At 41.5% G+C, this 15,081-nt stretch overlaps 2 protein-coding genes across 2 annotated transcripts in view; one reads left to right on the top strand and one right to left on the bottom strand.

Annotated features, from left to right (window-relative positions):
• esr2b (estrogen receptor 2b) overlaps positions 1-15,081 on the top strand; it is a 443,098-nt gene that overhangs the window by 49,304 nt on the left and 378,713 nt on the right. The window lies entirely within an intron of this gene.
• syne2b (spectrin repeat containing, nuclear envelope 2b) overlaps positions 1,273-15,081 on the bottom strand; it is a 187,408-nt gene continuing 173,599 nt past the window's right edge. The window contains exons 120-130 of the mRNA XM_049481047.1: positions 14,584-14,875; positions 14,368-14,436; positions 12,590-12,717; positions 12,335-12,461; positions 10,897-11,087; positions 10,592-10,792; positions 9,758-9,886; positions 9,027-9,218; positions 4,612-4,683; positions 4,446-4,489; positions 1,273-3,636 (exon numbers count right to left, since the gene is read on the bottom strand). Of these exons, the coding sequence (XP_049337004.1) occupies positions 3,426-3,636; positions 4,446-4,489; positions 4,612-4,683; positions 9,027-9,218; positions 9,758-9,886; positions 10,592-10,792; positions 10,897-11,087; positions 12,335-12,461; positions 12,590-12,717; positions 14,368-14,436; positions 14,584-14,875 (1,656 nt within the window). The 3' untranslated portion in view covers positions 1,273-3,425. The remainder of the gene's footprint in view (positions 3,637-4,445; positions 4,490-4,611; positions 4,684-9,026; positions 9,219-9,757; positions 9,887-10,591; positions 10,793-10,896; positions 11,088-12,334; positions 12,462-12,589; positions 12,718-14,367; positions 14,437-14,583; positions 14,876-15,081) is intronic.

Genomic DNA, 15,081 nt, shown 5'->3' with positions numbered 1-15,081 from the left:
TGACTTTCACTCAGTCTAGTTTTACTCAGTTTATTCATGAATACATTTCCACAGATATATAAAATATTCTTTCCATTCCATTCCATCATCTACCACTTATCTGGGGGTTGCGGGTGCAGCAGCCTAAGCAAAGAGGCTCAGGTCTCCCTCTCCCCAGCTTTCTTTTGCAGCCCTCCTGGGGGACACCAGGGATAATAGGACACTGAGAGATAATAATCTCTCTAGCGTGTCCTGGGTCTTCCCTAGGGTCTCCTCTCAGTCAGACCTCACCAGGGAGGCTTTCAGGAGCCATCCTGACCAGATGCCTGAACCACTACTGGCTACTTCAACTGGCTCCTCTCGACATGGATAAGCAGCGGCTCTACTCCAAGCCCCTCCCAGACAACCAGACTCCTCACCCTCCTGTAGAGAAAACACATTTCCTCATTGTATTCGTGTTCTCATTCTTTGGTCACTATCCAAAGCTTCTGGCCATAGATGAGGGTTGGAACGTACAGGGTTTGGACAATGAAACTGAAACACCTGTCATTTTAATGTGGGAGGTTTCATGGCTAAATTGGAGCAGCCTGGTGGCCAATCTTCATTAATTGCACATTATTGCACCAGTAAGAGCAGAGTGTGAAGGTTCAATTAGCAGGGTAAGAGCACAGTTTTGCTCAAAATATTGCAATGCACACAACATTATGGGTGACATACCAGAGTTCAAAAGAGGACAAATTGTTGGTGCACGTCTTGCTGGCGCATCTGTGACCAAGACTGCAAGTCTTTGTGATGTATCAAGAGCCACGGTATCCAGGGTAATGTCAGCATTAACCACCAAGAAGGACCAACCACATCCAACAGGATTAACTGTGGACGCTGTAAGAGGAAGCTGTCTGAAAGGGATGTTCAGGTGCTAACCCGGATTGTATCCAAAAAACATAAAACGACGGCTGATCAAATCACGCAGAATTCAATGTGCACCTCAACTCTCCTGTTTCCACCAGAACTGTCCGTCACCACAATAAATTATTGTGCTCTAAAACCAGGTGTTTTAGACCCCTGTAGGTTGACCAGTAAACAGAGAGCTTACATATTCTTAATAAAAAATATTATAAAGGTTTTAAAGCAGCTCTGTATATGAGAAATGAGTGAACCTGCAATCTCTGCAGATCCAGTGTAAACCCAGTAAACACTCTGTAGGAGAGCATGAGCTCTTTAAGAACGAAGAACAAACACAAAAAACCTGCTGCTGAAAAGAGAGAATAAATCACATCACCCTGTACAATAGCATTGTCTTGGCAAACATTTTTATTTATTTATTTCTTAATTTATTTTTGTAAAAATTGGCTTTAAACTTTACATCATCCCATAAATACACAAAAATAAAAGCACAAACTGTACACACTCTTATTCTTAGCGCTCGTTGTCTGTACTATGGCTCTAGGTGGCAGTGCATGATTCACTTCAACACGTTTATAGATTTATTTCTGTGACCACTGACAGGAGGAGCTTAATAAATACACAATAAATATACAATTATTTAAAATATATTAAGGTTGTGGCAACCTTGATTTGACTTTATTACTTGTGTAGCTGCAGCTTAGATGGAGTTTTAGTGGTCTGATTTGATGCCGGGAGATAAAAAAGGAGGCGGATGGCTTTCAGATGACGGTGATGCCTAGATGAAGAATTTAACTGACGCAAAATTGATATATATATATTTTTAATTGACCCGAATTTTAATTTTAAAAATAACTTATTTTCTCACTGATATGAATAATCTGTGTTTTGTCACTGAATTAAACATGTAATTAAATAATAATATAAATTAAAACATATAATTCATTAAATGTAGATAAAATAGTATTAATATTCTCATTATTGCAACACACGAAAGCTGTGGTTCACTTTTAAATGAGAATATTTCGTTTTTTTGCTTCTCTTTCTTAGAGCTTACACCTAAAGGAGCACTTTCTGTTTTTACCTTCATAAAAAAGCAAAAATAAATAAATAGTGTAAATATAGTTAATGATAAACGATAAAGGTATGTCAACAAATTGTGGTAATGACGATAAGAGTAAAAGAAATCCCTCTTTTATCTGTTAAAAGGTGTTAAATTTGTTTTTTTATGGACATAGGATTTGGTGAGAACGAACATTCCTTGGTTTACGGCGCTGAATTCTCATGCAACATTAAGGACATTCCTGCTCTGATAGTGTTGTATACATTCTATATTGAAAAATGACAAATATACATATAAAAAATTTAATATCATTGAAAAGTTACTTTTTTTTTTAGTAATTCAGTTCAAAATGTATTGGCTGTAAGCCATAATCATCAACAATAAAAGAAATAAAAGCTTAAAGATTATAGATCACTCTGTGTGTGATACATCTATATAAAATATATAATATATGAGTTTCACATTTTGAACTGAATTACTGAAATAAAGTAAATAAAACTTTTCAGTGATATTCTAATATATTTGAGATGCACCTGCGTATATACACACACACACACACACACACACACACACACACATACACACCCAAGTACATTCTTGCAGTGGGAATAAATTAAATCCATCCTTCCCATCATCCTCCTGTAGGTTAAAATAGCTGCAGGGGAACATCAACACAGCTTCTATTCTGTAAATTTCTGACCAGAAAACAAAACGATTAAATAAATAAAAACCTAACAAACCAACAAGTTCAGTCAATAATTCAAACAGTTTTGAAATAATAATTAAAATATATAATTCATTTAAATTTTAAACTTGTTTTGACTTAATCTTCCTGTATTTCATAAATACAGTGAACGTGGTGCCCTCTGCATTTTTTCCAGAAATAAGTGATAAAGGCCTGAAACCAATCACAGAACAGCACAGTGCACTTATTCCCCTGTTCTCCTCTGTGCTCTACATCAGTGATGGAGGGGTGGGGCATGGCAGGTCAACTTGCTACAGGTTTTTTTTTTTTATAAAAACAACGTAATTGCACACAGTGTGGAGTTTCTAGGTCAATATGTAAAAAAAAAAAAAACAGCTTTTTTTCAGAGTCCAGCTTTTTTCCAGTGCATTCAGTGATGAGTTTGCTGGTGTAACGAAGATTTGTCCATGTTTTTCTCAGCAGTAGAAATCCAGGCTTGGGTTCCAGTCTTCTCATCTACCAGTAGTACTCCTTTATCTGCCATTTTCTTGCTTTTCTAGCTGCTTATTTTCTTCCCCTCCTGCCAAAAATGTCCATAAATGTAATAATCCACAGCAGAAGATTAATTCCAGGACTGGAGTAACTCAGAACAAAGCAGAAGATGAGTGAGATACAAAGAGTGAGATGGTACAAACGCTCATCCCATGCTTTCAGAAAGCCTTTGGTACCTCCAGTTCCTCTTCAGCACTGATGGAACAATCCATCCAGGAGTGATAAAGGCCGACGCCCCGGTTCTCATGTAGGCGGGGGGCCGTTGATGTAGCGCAGCATGGGGTAGAAGGACCGGGCGAAGTTATTGGAGAGGGCGCAGCTGTAGTCGTCCTCAGACAGAGGAACCAGGCAGGCCAGAACCAGCAGCATCAGGAAGAGCAGGTGCAGGGGGAACGCTGCCCTCAGAACCCGGTACAGGAAAGGCCTGCTGGGGGATGCCTCTTTCCTCTCTGGCCTGGAAGAGAGATGAGAGAGATTGGAGAGATTAGATTAATTAATAAAGTGCAATAAGATGTTCTCTGTAGTTCTCTGTGTTTGTGTAACACAAGACAATCTCTACAAGACAATGGCCCAATCCCATTTCACTCCTTAGCCCCTACCACTTAGTCCTAACCCTCATCCTAACCCTCATTTTTGGGTGTTGGGTTGGTTGACCATTTTTTTGTTAGGTTGGAGGTGTAGGTTAGAGAAAGTGTTAGCGCTTCAAACTGAGATTTTTAGAGGTACACACTCAAAACAGCAGACAAGATGGCGGCACAAAGGGCGGGCTCTGAGTGGTCAAGCAGGCTAACTGCTGCCACTATGATCAGGAGATCGCAGGTTTGAATCCTGGTCATGCAGCTTGCCATCAGCTGCCGCAGCCCGAGAGAGCACAATTGGCCTTGCTCTCTCTGGGCAGGTATAGTAGATGGCGCTCTCTTCCCACATCACTTCAAAGGGTGATATCCACAACACAAAACGTCTGTAAGCTGATGTATCGGAACGGAACATGGCATAAAAGTTTTAAGTGATGTTTTGTGAGATTCTGTCTGGTTGCAAAGCAAAAGTCTGATTATTTCCTGACTGATGTAAATCTAAAAAATATGTGACTCTATGTCCCAATATCTGAGTAATCAAGTTCATGTAAATGCATTGGTCTGATTAATAAAAACTGCTGATGTTCTGCAGTAATCAGATTATGAAGTGCATATAAACCTACAAAATCTCAACAAGACAAGAATGTGTTCCAGTGATTTGTGTATCAGGCCGTCTGTCAGTAGGTACCTTGCAGTTTCAGAAGCTCCCCTTTTAGCTGTCCTTGACTCCTGCTGTAAATAAAGAATGTGAGGAGAAGTCAGTAGTTTTTAGGGCACGAAGGCATAAAGAAGTGTATTAGTGAACAGAATGGTGAATAAAATATAGCAGCAGATGAGACAGTGCTGTGCTGTACCTTGTGTTGTAGCGCAGAGACGCCTGCTGTGCTCCTCCCTTCTCCACCGTCCACTGATGAACCCTCACAGTCCTGCAACACAGTAGAGAAGGTGAGTGTGAATTCTGAAGCGTTATGTGTTTTATGGGCCTGTAGGTCACATGATCTGATTACGTCTCACACTTAACGTCAGAGCTACTTTTCCTGAACATTATAAAACATTATAAAACACATTATAAAGGTCTCCTGCACTCCGAATCTCTCGTGAATTCATGTGATTTGCATAGACATAGATGGATATGGATATGAAAACCATGCATATGGACGCCAGTGTCATCAGTGAAGCACCAAAAAAGCTTTAGCAAAAATTAAGAATAAACAATCTTTCTCTATAAGTTGATTATCTGTTATTATTATCTGTTGTTGATGTGGTCATGTACGGTAAGATGATTTTTTGCATTAAAAAAAAAGAGTCTTTTAAAAGAGTCTTTTTTATTTATAGGCCTAAATAAAGATAAAGAAAGTAAAATGTGAAAACTTGGTAACATAATTAACTTGCTTTAAAAACTTGTTTGTGTGTTAAAGTTTCCAGATTAATTGAAACACATGAATGTTGACAGCACTAATGAATATTATACACGGTGTCTTACATGTAAGAAAACCCTTTTTTTAAGTGTATTTAAGTATATTTTTTAGAAGTAAACTTAACATAAAAAGTACATAACACAAATGAATGTACTTAAATAGATACTAAACTAGAGATGTGTACTATTTTGAAACTTATGGCAACCTAAGTACATTTTAATAGTAATTAAGCTATATTTAAATACAATTTAAAAGCATTAGGTTGTGCTTTTGAGTGCTTTTTTCTCATATCTTCTGCAAACATAAGTAGATTGAAGTATGTGTTTTTAAACATTGTTTTGAATATACTTGAAGTATATTGTAAATGTACTACTTTACATATTGATGCACATATTGTGTAAACCCATCGGCATAGATACATTCACAAACACTGTTTCTATTTAAACAACGCAGGTGTTTTCTGGCTCCTGTCGGCGGCGCGAGCAGTCCTCGGCGTTGCGCGAGGAGCCGAAAGCGCGGTAAGAGAGCCGGAGTCCGCGCTAAGCTAATGGCTAACTCCAGCCGGCCAGCGGTTCCATCTCTCCTTCTCTCCAACGTTTGCTCCCTGCCGAACAAGATTGACTATCTCCGGCTCCAGTGGACATCCCAGCGCGACTTCAGAGACTGCTGTGTGTTCGTTTTCACGGAGACGTGGTTAACAGACTCCATCCCGGACTCCGCGATTGAGGTGAGCGGCATGCTAAGCTACCGCGCGAACCGTGACGCCGGCCTCTCGGGCACAGTACGTGGAGGTGGGGTGTGTGTTTACATCAACACAGCATGGTCATGGTATAACAACGCTGCACTGATCTCCAGCTACTGCTCGCCGCTGGTGGAGTTTGCTGTAGTCAGAGCCAGGCCATTCTACCTGCCCAGAGAGCTTAGCAGCGTCTACATAATAGCAGTGTATGTAGCACCCAGTGCTAATGCTAATGCTAACGGTGCTAATGCTAACGCTCTGCAAGAACTGTACACTGTTATCTCCAAACTCCAGAACTCACACCCCGACGGACTGTTTATTGTTGCTGGTGATTTCAATCACAGTAATCTGAAGGCTCTGCTGCCCAGCTTTCACCAACATGTGGATTTTCCAACCCGTGGAGCTAACCTGCTCGATTGTGTGTATACTAACATTCCCGGTTCGTACAGAGCAGAGCCCCGCCCCCACTACGGCTACTCTGATCATATTTCTGTCATGCTCATCCCAGCATACAGACAGCTCATCAGACGTGCCAAATCAGAGAAGAAGCAAGTTACAACCTGGCCTCCAGGAGCCATCTCTGCTCTTCAGGACTGTTTTGAGCACACTGACTGGGACATGTTCAGAGAAGCTGCTACTTCTGATGACTCCATCAACCTGGAGGAGTACACAGACTCAGTGACTGGCTACATCAGCAAGTGCATTGAGGATGTTACTGTCTCCAAAACCATCACATCCCGCCCCAACCAGAAGCCGTGGATGACTGCAGAGGTGCGTGCGCTGCTGAGATCCCGAGACAAGGCCTTTAAGTCAGGGGACAGGGCTGGCCTCCGAACAGCTAGAGCCAAGCTCTCCCGGGGGATCAGAGAGGCAAAGTGCACCTACGCAAAGAAAATCCACGCCCACTTCCAGGACACTACTGACACTCGGCACATGTGGCAGGGCATCCAGACCATCACCAACTACAAGTCACCCTCCCCTGCTTGTAACAGTGATGCCTCCCTTCCAGATGCACTGAACTCCTTCTACGCAAGGTTCGAAGCACAGAACTACACGACAGCAAGGAAGACTACACCTCCTCCAAACGACCTCCAAACTCCTGCCTGTCCTCAGCTGATGTGCGGAAAACTCTACTCAGAGTCAACCCACGGAAAGCCCCAGGACCAGGCAGCATACCTGGCAGAGTGCTCAGAGGATGTGCAGAACAACTAACTGATGTTTTCATGGACATTTTCAACATCTCTCTGAGTACTGCAATCGTGCCGACGTGCTTCAAGACGACCACCATCGTCCCTGTGCCGAAGAAGTCTCAAGTGTCCTGCCTTAATGACTACCGTCCCATTGCACTTACTCCCATCATCATGAAGTGCTTTGAGAAGCTGGTCATGAGGCACATCAAAAACCAGCTCCCGTCCTCACTGGACCCTCTGCAGTTTGCGTATCGTCCAAACAGATCAACAGACGATGCCATCTCTACTGCGCTCCACCTGGCTCTCACCCACCTGGACAACAAAGACTGCTATGTTCGAATGCTGTTCATCGACTTCAGTTCAGCATTCAACACCATCATCCCTCAGCATCTGATAGGAAAACTGAGCTTGCTGGGCCTGAACTCCTCCCTCTGCAACTGGGTTTTAGACTTCCTGACTGAGAGACCACAATCAGTCAGGATTGGAAACAACACCTCCAGCACCACCATACTGAGCACCGGCGCCCCCCAGGGCTGTGTGCTCAGCCCACTGCTGTTCACTCTGCTGACTTATGACTGTACTGCAAAGTACAGCTCAAACCACATCATCAAGTTCGCTGATGACACAACTGTAGTTGGCCTCATCAGCAAGAACGACGAGTCAGCATACAGAGAGGAGGTGCAGTGGCTGACGGACTGGTGCAGGACCAACAACCTATCTCTTAACGTGGATAAAACCAAGGAGATGGTTGTTGACTTCAGGAGAGCTCCAGGTGTCCACCACCCGCTGAACATCAACGGCTCTGCTGTGGAAATTGTGGATAACACCAAGTTCCTCGGTGTTCACATTGCAGAGAACCTCACCTGGTCCCTCAACACCAGCTCCATAACCAAGAAAGCCCAGCAGCGCCTCTACTTCCTGCGGAGACTGAGGAAAGCACATCTCCCACCCCCCATCCTCACCATGTTCTACAGAGGCACTGTAGAAAGCATCCTGAGCACCTGCATTACCGTCTGGTTTGGGAATTGCAACACCTCAGACCGCAAGACCCTACAGCGGATAGTGCGGACAGCTGAGAAAATCATCGGAGTCTCTCTTCCCTCCATCACTGAGATCTACACCACACGCTGCATCCGCAAAGCCACCAGCATTGTGGACGACCCCACCCATCCCTCACACTGACTCTTCGCTCTGATGCCGTCCGGCAGAAGATACAGGAGCATCCGAGCCTCCACTACTAGACTCTGCAACAGCTTCATCCACCAGGCAGTCAGACTTCTCAACGCACAGAGACAGAACTGAACCCCCACCCCACCCACCACTCACCCAACACACTTGCACAAAACTAAACTGTACACCCCCCCCCTTTACACAAAACTAAACTGTACACCCCCCCTTTACACTCACAAAGAACTGAACTTCACCCACACACACCCAGTCAGCACACAGAGGCTGACATGACTTTATTTGCTGCACTCTTAAAAACTATAAACTCTACCTCAGTAACTGCTGTGATTATATATGTTCTATATGTTACAGTATGTCACACATCTCTGCACCTTATCCCCACTATACACTTTATTATACCGTATCGGTACTGCACTGTCCTGTCTTTAAATTGTCTCGTCTTTTGTATTTATTGTATTTATTGTTATTTAGTGTTATAATTTTATAATTTTATGTTGCACTGTCGTCACTCCTGCACTTTATGTTGTCTATTGCTTGTGGTTCTATGTTGCACCATGGTTCCGGAGGAACGTAATTTCATCACACTGTGTACCTGTACTCAGATGTAATGACAATAAAAGCCTCTCTCTCTCTCTCTCTCTGTAAGATAGCAATGAGCATCACAAGTTATGTGGATATTCCACTGCAGCCCACTGATATGTGTGTGTGGAAGAGATAAAGAGACCTAAACGTACCAGTCTATCCTGCAGCAGGCCCAGATCTTGGGCCACCTGTCTGAGGAGGAGGCGGAGCTTATTGCTGATGACGTGCACCTTCTCTTTGGCCTCCAGGCTGTCCTCCCCCTGGTCCAGCTGCAGGATGTGAGCAGACATTTCCTGCAGAGAGAGCACCTCCTGCTCCCGACCACGGAGCTCCTGCTGGAGATCCTGCACAGAGACACACAGCACAGGTAAAATACCAGCACACAGGATGCGTTTCCTCCCTGCTTAAACACTTACTTTCAAATATAATCTATATGTTGTTCAAATATATGGCATGATATCATTTATAAATTATGTGTGACAAATTCCGGTCAAAACTAGTTTGGACACACCTTGAATTCAGTGATTTTTTAGTATTTAAAAATGTTCTGCATTGTAGAATAATACTAAAGTCATCCAAACTATGAAAAAAAACATAAAAGGACAGCTTTGCACATTTTTTATTTTTCTCAGTCAGCTTTATGAGGTAGAGCCACCTGGAATTCAGGCGTATCAAGAATTAATTACTTGAATTTCTTGTCTCTTGAATGTGTTTGAGAGCATCGGTTGTAAAGTTGTGAAGGGGTAGAGTTGGTATACAGAAAATAGCCCTGTTTGAGTAATGTTCTAATCCATATAAGGCAATAACTACTTAAATAAGTAAAGAAAAAATACAAATCAGTCAGTACATAATTAATTGCCCCATTGTTCAATCTTTCTCCTACCTTTAGTGCATCTCTGTGCTCCTCCAGTATGTTGGTGTCTACGTTGAGGTCATGGATGTTGACCATGTAGCGCTGGCTCTCGGCCCGAGCCAGCCACAGCAGTAGAGAGTGCAGCGTCTCGTGAAACTCCTAGGGGTGTCAGAAGTAACAGCACATAGATTAAAGAAGGCCAGCAGTTTAAAGAGTTCATCTAAACATCATCATTAACAATCATTCAGTATTTAAATATTATTTAATATTTTGTGTTTCCAGTTAAAAGTGCTTCTGAAAAAATTGGTACTTTTGACAGTGTGGGCAGTGTTCCAAGTCCTGCTGAAAAATGAAATCCACATCTCTATAAAAGTTGTCAGCAGAGAGAAGTATGAAGTGCTGTAGGATTTTCTAGGAAAACTCTGCACTGACTTTAGACTTGATAATAAAACAAAGTGGATCAACACCAGCTGATGACATGTCTCTCCAAACCATCACTGATCATCAGTAAATTTTACATTTCATTTGGAAATTAAGGCAGCAAAGTCTGGATGAAGAGTGAAGAGACACACAGTCCAAACTGCTTGAGGTCTAGTGTAAAGTTTCTACAATCAGTGATGGTTTATAACTGTGTTATAGCAAGTCCAATGTCAGTGCAATGTTTTACCGGACAATCTTACAGCACTTCTTGCTTTCCTCTGCTGAAAAATGTTATGGCAATGCGGATTTCGTTTTCCAGCAGGGGAACTTTCTTTTTTTTTTAGCTTGTTGGGTGTACCCAAACTTTTGACTCTGAGACTTCTGTAGTAATAAAAGCACAATTCTCTTGGACAAACTGATCATGTGACTGATCACATGACCCACCTGACACTGCAGGAGTGCATTATGCAGCTGGTATTGCCAACTGTCCAGAACAGCGCAGGCATGCGTCCATTTCTGATTGGTAGCATGCAGTCCCGCACTCAGTTCCTGAAGCTCCGCCCTGTCTCCTCGCTGGATGTCCTGTCCACTCAGATTCACTCCGATCATTAGAGACTTGTAGATATTGAAGGTTCTCTGCATCTCCTAGACCAAAAGGGACAGTAAATTTAAATACACTCTCAATACATACAATAATACAAAAAGCTTGTATAAAACCTTCTCAGATCAGTAGAAGCTACTTGTCTTACCTTCAGCTTGTGGATGCTTGTCTCCATGTCTCTGATGCTGCTGGATGCTTCAGCTCTCCGCAGTGTCTCCAGTTCTGGAAGCACACCGTCCAGCCAGGCTGTGACTTCAATGAGGTCAGTGGTCAGCTTGTGCCACTGCTGTAGGTCAGCAGCCTCCTGGGCCTGCAGGAGCTCCCAGCGCTCGATCACACCTAGACAACCAGGTCAGAGGTCAACTCATTTAGTCTTTGAGTGTTCTGACTTGTTTAGTTGGGCAACATAAGAAGTGAAGCTAAAAGACGCGAAGCTAAAAGCTAACACAAGGCTAACTGGAACGTCTGGGGTTCCTAAAAGCTAATGCTAGTTTGACTAAAGCTGAGGCCATTCTGTTATCTGCCATGCCGGAGCTTTTGGAGCAGCTAAAAGCTAAAGCTAGGCTGACTAGCTGGGTGTGTTTGAGCCTTTGGTGTGGCTAAAAGCTATTGCTAGGCTGCTCATATGAAGGAGTTTTATGAGGTGATTTATTCTCAGGTACAATAACAGGGTGGTAAACAATACTAATAAATGCATAATTTTATAAATGGCACCCTAAAGGCTAAAATATAATAAAGAATACTGTGCTTACACAACAACCAGTGTTATAGTAATACTGCTGACTAACAACTTGAACTAGGGCAGCATTTAAAAATGCCTTACAGAGCCTTTCCCAACATGGGTCAGTTGTCATATAGGATAATTTGGTCAATTTTGATGACATTTAACCTTTAAAGGTTATAACCATTTAAAGGGTTATAACAACTTTATAATAAGTTAATGTAGGTTTATGTCAGTAAACAGTTATGTACATAAACCTCTGGAATATAATCAAGGTGAAGATGAATGATTACAAGCCATCAAACCAAGCTGAACTGCTTGACTTTTTGCACCAGGAGTAAAGGCATAAAGTTATACAAAAGCAGTGTGTAAGACTGGTGGAGGAGAACATGCCAAGATGCATGAAATCTGTGATAAAAAATATGAGTTATTCCAGTAAGTCTTAAAACTTTATGAGTATGAACTTTCCTTTGCATTATTTAAGGTCTGAAAGCTCTGCATCTTTTTTGTTTTTTCAGCCATTTCTCATTTTCTGCAAATAAATGCTCTAAATGACCATATTTGTATTTGGAATTTGGGAGAAATGTTGTCCGTAGATTATAAAATAAACTGGTCTCTTCATTTTTTTCAGAGCTGTATATCTGTTTGTCTATTTTTTTGTCTGTATACCTGTCTGTCCTAATGTTGGTCTGTTTGTCTGTGTACATTTTTAGAGGTATATTATACACACAAACTATACACTTTATTACATACACATGTTCACACAGACCACCAAAAAAACCTGTGAAACTGACACCAATAAATACATCATTCCTGGTAAACAAAAATATATTACATAAATAAAAAAATTGTGAGAGAATCTTACCAGTCTGTTTGTCTACTGAAGACAGCATGGTCAGACCCTGTTCCTCCAGCAGCTCATCATCATCCAGGATCAGCTTGACTCGCTTCACGTTATCTATGCTCTCCGTGCACTCCGACATTAGCTTAACCTAAACACACACACAGAAGCAGTATGAGAAAATGAAAGTGAATTCTGTGCTTTGTCAGTTACATGTTTGCTATTATACATTATATAAACGTATGCACATATCTGATAGAACACAAGAATAGTACGTACATAGCCCTGTGGATGGTAGGAGGTGCTGTTGTGTACAGGAGATGAGCTCAGGCTGTGGATGATGCGTTTCCTCTCTGAGGGGGGCGGTGGCGAATGCCAGCAGGAGGGATCAGTCATCGACCTTCCTACTAAAGGTCAGAGAGACATTGCATTCAGTACGTTAACTTAACATTATGATAAAGCAGAGCTTAATCAACACTGCTGCATCCAAAGTAAATCATGCAGAGGGGTCAAGAATAGAGATGGCATCATCCCAGTTTTGTAATGTTTTTGATACCTAATTCACAAATTTCTGATACCAGTGTTTTTTAAGGAAGTAAATTGAAAGTAATACAAAATTAATCACGCTCACAATTCTTCTCACAATTAAAGGTGGCATGATTCCACTTTTATATCCTTTCCACACTGCACAACAATTAATCTTAAGCCCTATCTGGACGGGATAAGTTTCTCAGGGGGTCCTGGGGTACTTTTCTGTTTTATGGGGGTCCTCTGTGATTTTATTCCCGTCCAGAACGACCTTGTATGTGTTTTTCTCAGATAATTGTCCTCTAGAGAAAATTGTCCTCTAACAGAAAAACTGTTTTTTGCTGAACTCCGTGGTCCTCCGGTAATTTTAAGCTCTGAGTTTCGTCATCTCGCGTTTAATAAAATAGCTATTTGTCCATTGCCACGCACCGTAATTACACTTCAGCGAGTGGAAATGGAGGAGCTACTGAACGTGATGTCACATGACCGAGAAAGATTTAAAATTAGTCAAGTTATTTTGATTCTTGTGTATAGATTTAAGCTAACAAAATCTGCGATAGATTGTTGCTTGATTTAAGTCTTACTTCACTCAGTTTTAGTTATTTCATTCATTATTTTAAGAAACCATATGCAATTTGAAGATTTGTTTGCTTAGTACAAGACTACATCTCAATTTACATATATTTTGTCTAGTTCTTGCCAATACATTTTTTGCAGTGCAATGTAAAAATACTGAATTTCTGACACCAAATTTTACAGGCTGAAGAATCTGCTGAAATATTAAACCAAAATGATGAGTTTCTTTGATTTTACCAAATTGAAAACCTCTGGAATATAATCAAGAGGAAGATGGATGATCACAAGCCATCAAACCAAACTGAACTGCTTGAATTTTTTGCACCAAGAGTGACATAAAGTTTTACAAAAGCGGTGTGTAAGACTGGTGGAGAAAAATAACGTAATTATTATTTAATTTAAGTCTTCCTTGTCATAATATTTTAAGAAACATTATTAAATTGGGAGATTCTTTTTCTTAATATAAGCATATAGGTATCACTTCCCTAGGCTACACTGCTACTGTGGGCTGTGTTGGAGACAGACAGCTAAACTAATCTTCTTTTTAGCAGTCCTCCATAAAATCAAAGGATTGTAAATAGAGTAGTAAAACTGCAAATTAGCATTTTTGTTCTTAACTAAAGGTACACACTAACTATTTATGGTATTTTAAATCAACTGGTTTGGGTATCATCTCTGTACCATCTCTAACAGACATGCATAACAAAAGTAGAAACAGGGCATTCACAACAAATCTTCATGTACATCCATTCACATTCTAAAAGCATGCAATTTTTCTCTTAAATCCAATGTCAAACTTTGAAAAATTAATATACAATTCATAAGGCAAGGAGAGGGACCGGGTGGGTTTAATGTTCACAATAAACTTAAAACACACAAACGTAAAAACACACAACAGTAATTGTACTGTAGCAGTGTGAAGTGTGTGTAGCATGCAGCAGGCAATAGCCTACCGGACGCAGCACTCAGAGCTTGAGCCGTGGCTTTAATAAATGACTCAGAGCTTTCAGTGACCTCAACGTCTGCAAGAGGATGAGATGATGAGAGAACGAGCCACAAAGTGAGTAGCATGTTTCTTATCATACAAAATTAAGTAGTTGAATCTATATGAATTGGCCTTCAGCTAGGTTGATCATCTACGCTTGAGTTAAAAAACACTGCCTGCTTACCTGATAGTGCACTGTAGTATGTGACATCCTCCTCATCCTCATCCTCAGGCGATGAAGATCCACCCACATCCACAGTGTGGTCCCATTCCAGCGGTATAGAGTTCACACTGACCGGTGTCTCGCGGCCCGACGGCTCCAGCAGGGGTGGAAGGAGGTCGTGAACCGACTGCTCCACAGGAGTGGACATCCCAACGTCCACCAGGTCCTCTTCCTCCGCCCACACTGACCCAAGCTCCAACGAGTCCTCCACATCTGTGTCTCGGTCTGAGAAATCATGATCATCATCCAGGACCTGAGAAAGAATGTATATAAATGTATAAATTACTAATTACTAACAAACTAAAATACTGAAGCATTTATGTGCTCTTATCTCCTAACTTGCAGTTTCTAAGGCTGGTAACTTATTAATTTATTTGGTGCCACAGAGTAAACTATTGGTCTTCCTTTCCTAGGGCGGTCCTGATGAGAGCCAGTTTCACCATTATCTTTTGAATGGCC

The sequence above is a fragment of the Astyanax mexicanus genome, chromosome 7 (assembly GCF_023375975.1).
Source record: "Astyanax mexicanus isolate ESR-SI-001 chromosome 7, AstMex3_surface, whole genome shotgun sequence".
In the NCBI taxonomy this organism is placed as follows: Eukaryota; Metazoa; Chordata; class Actinopteri; order Characiformes; family Acestrorhamphidae; genus Astyanax; species Astyanax mexicanus.
This window is presented reverse-complemented; position numbering and strand designations above follow the sequence as displayed.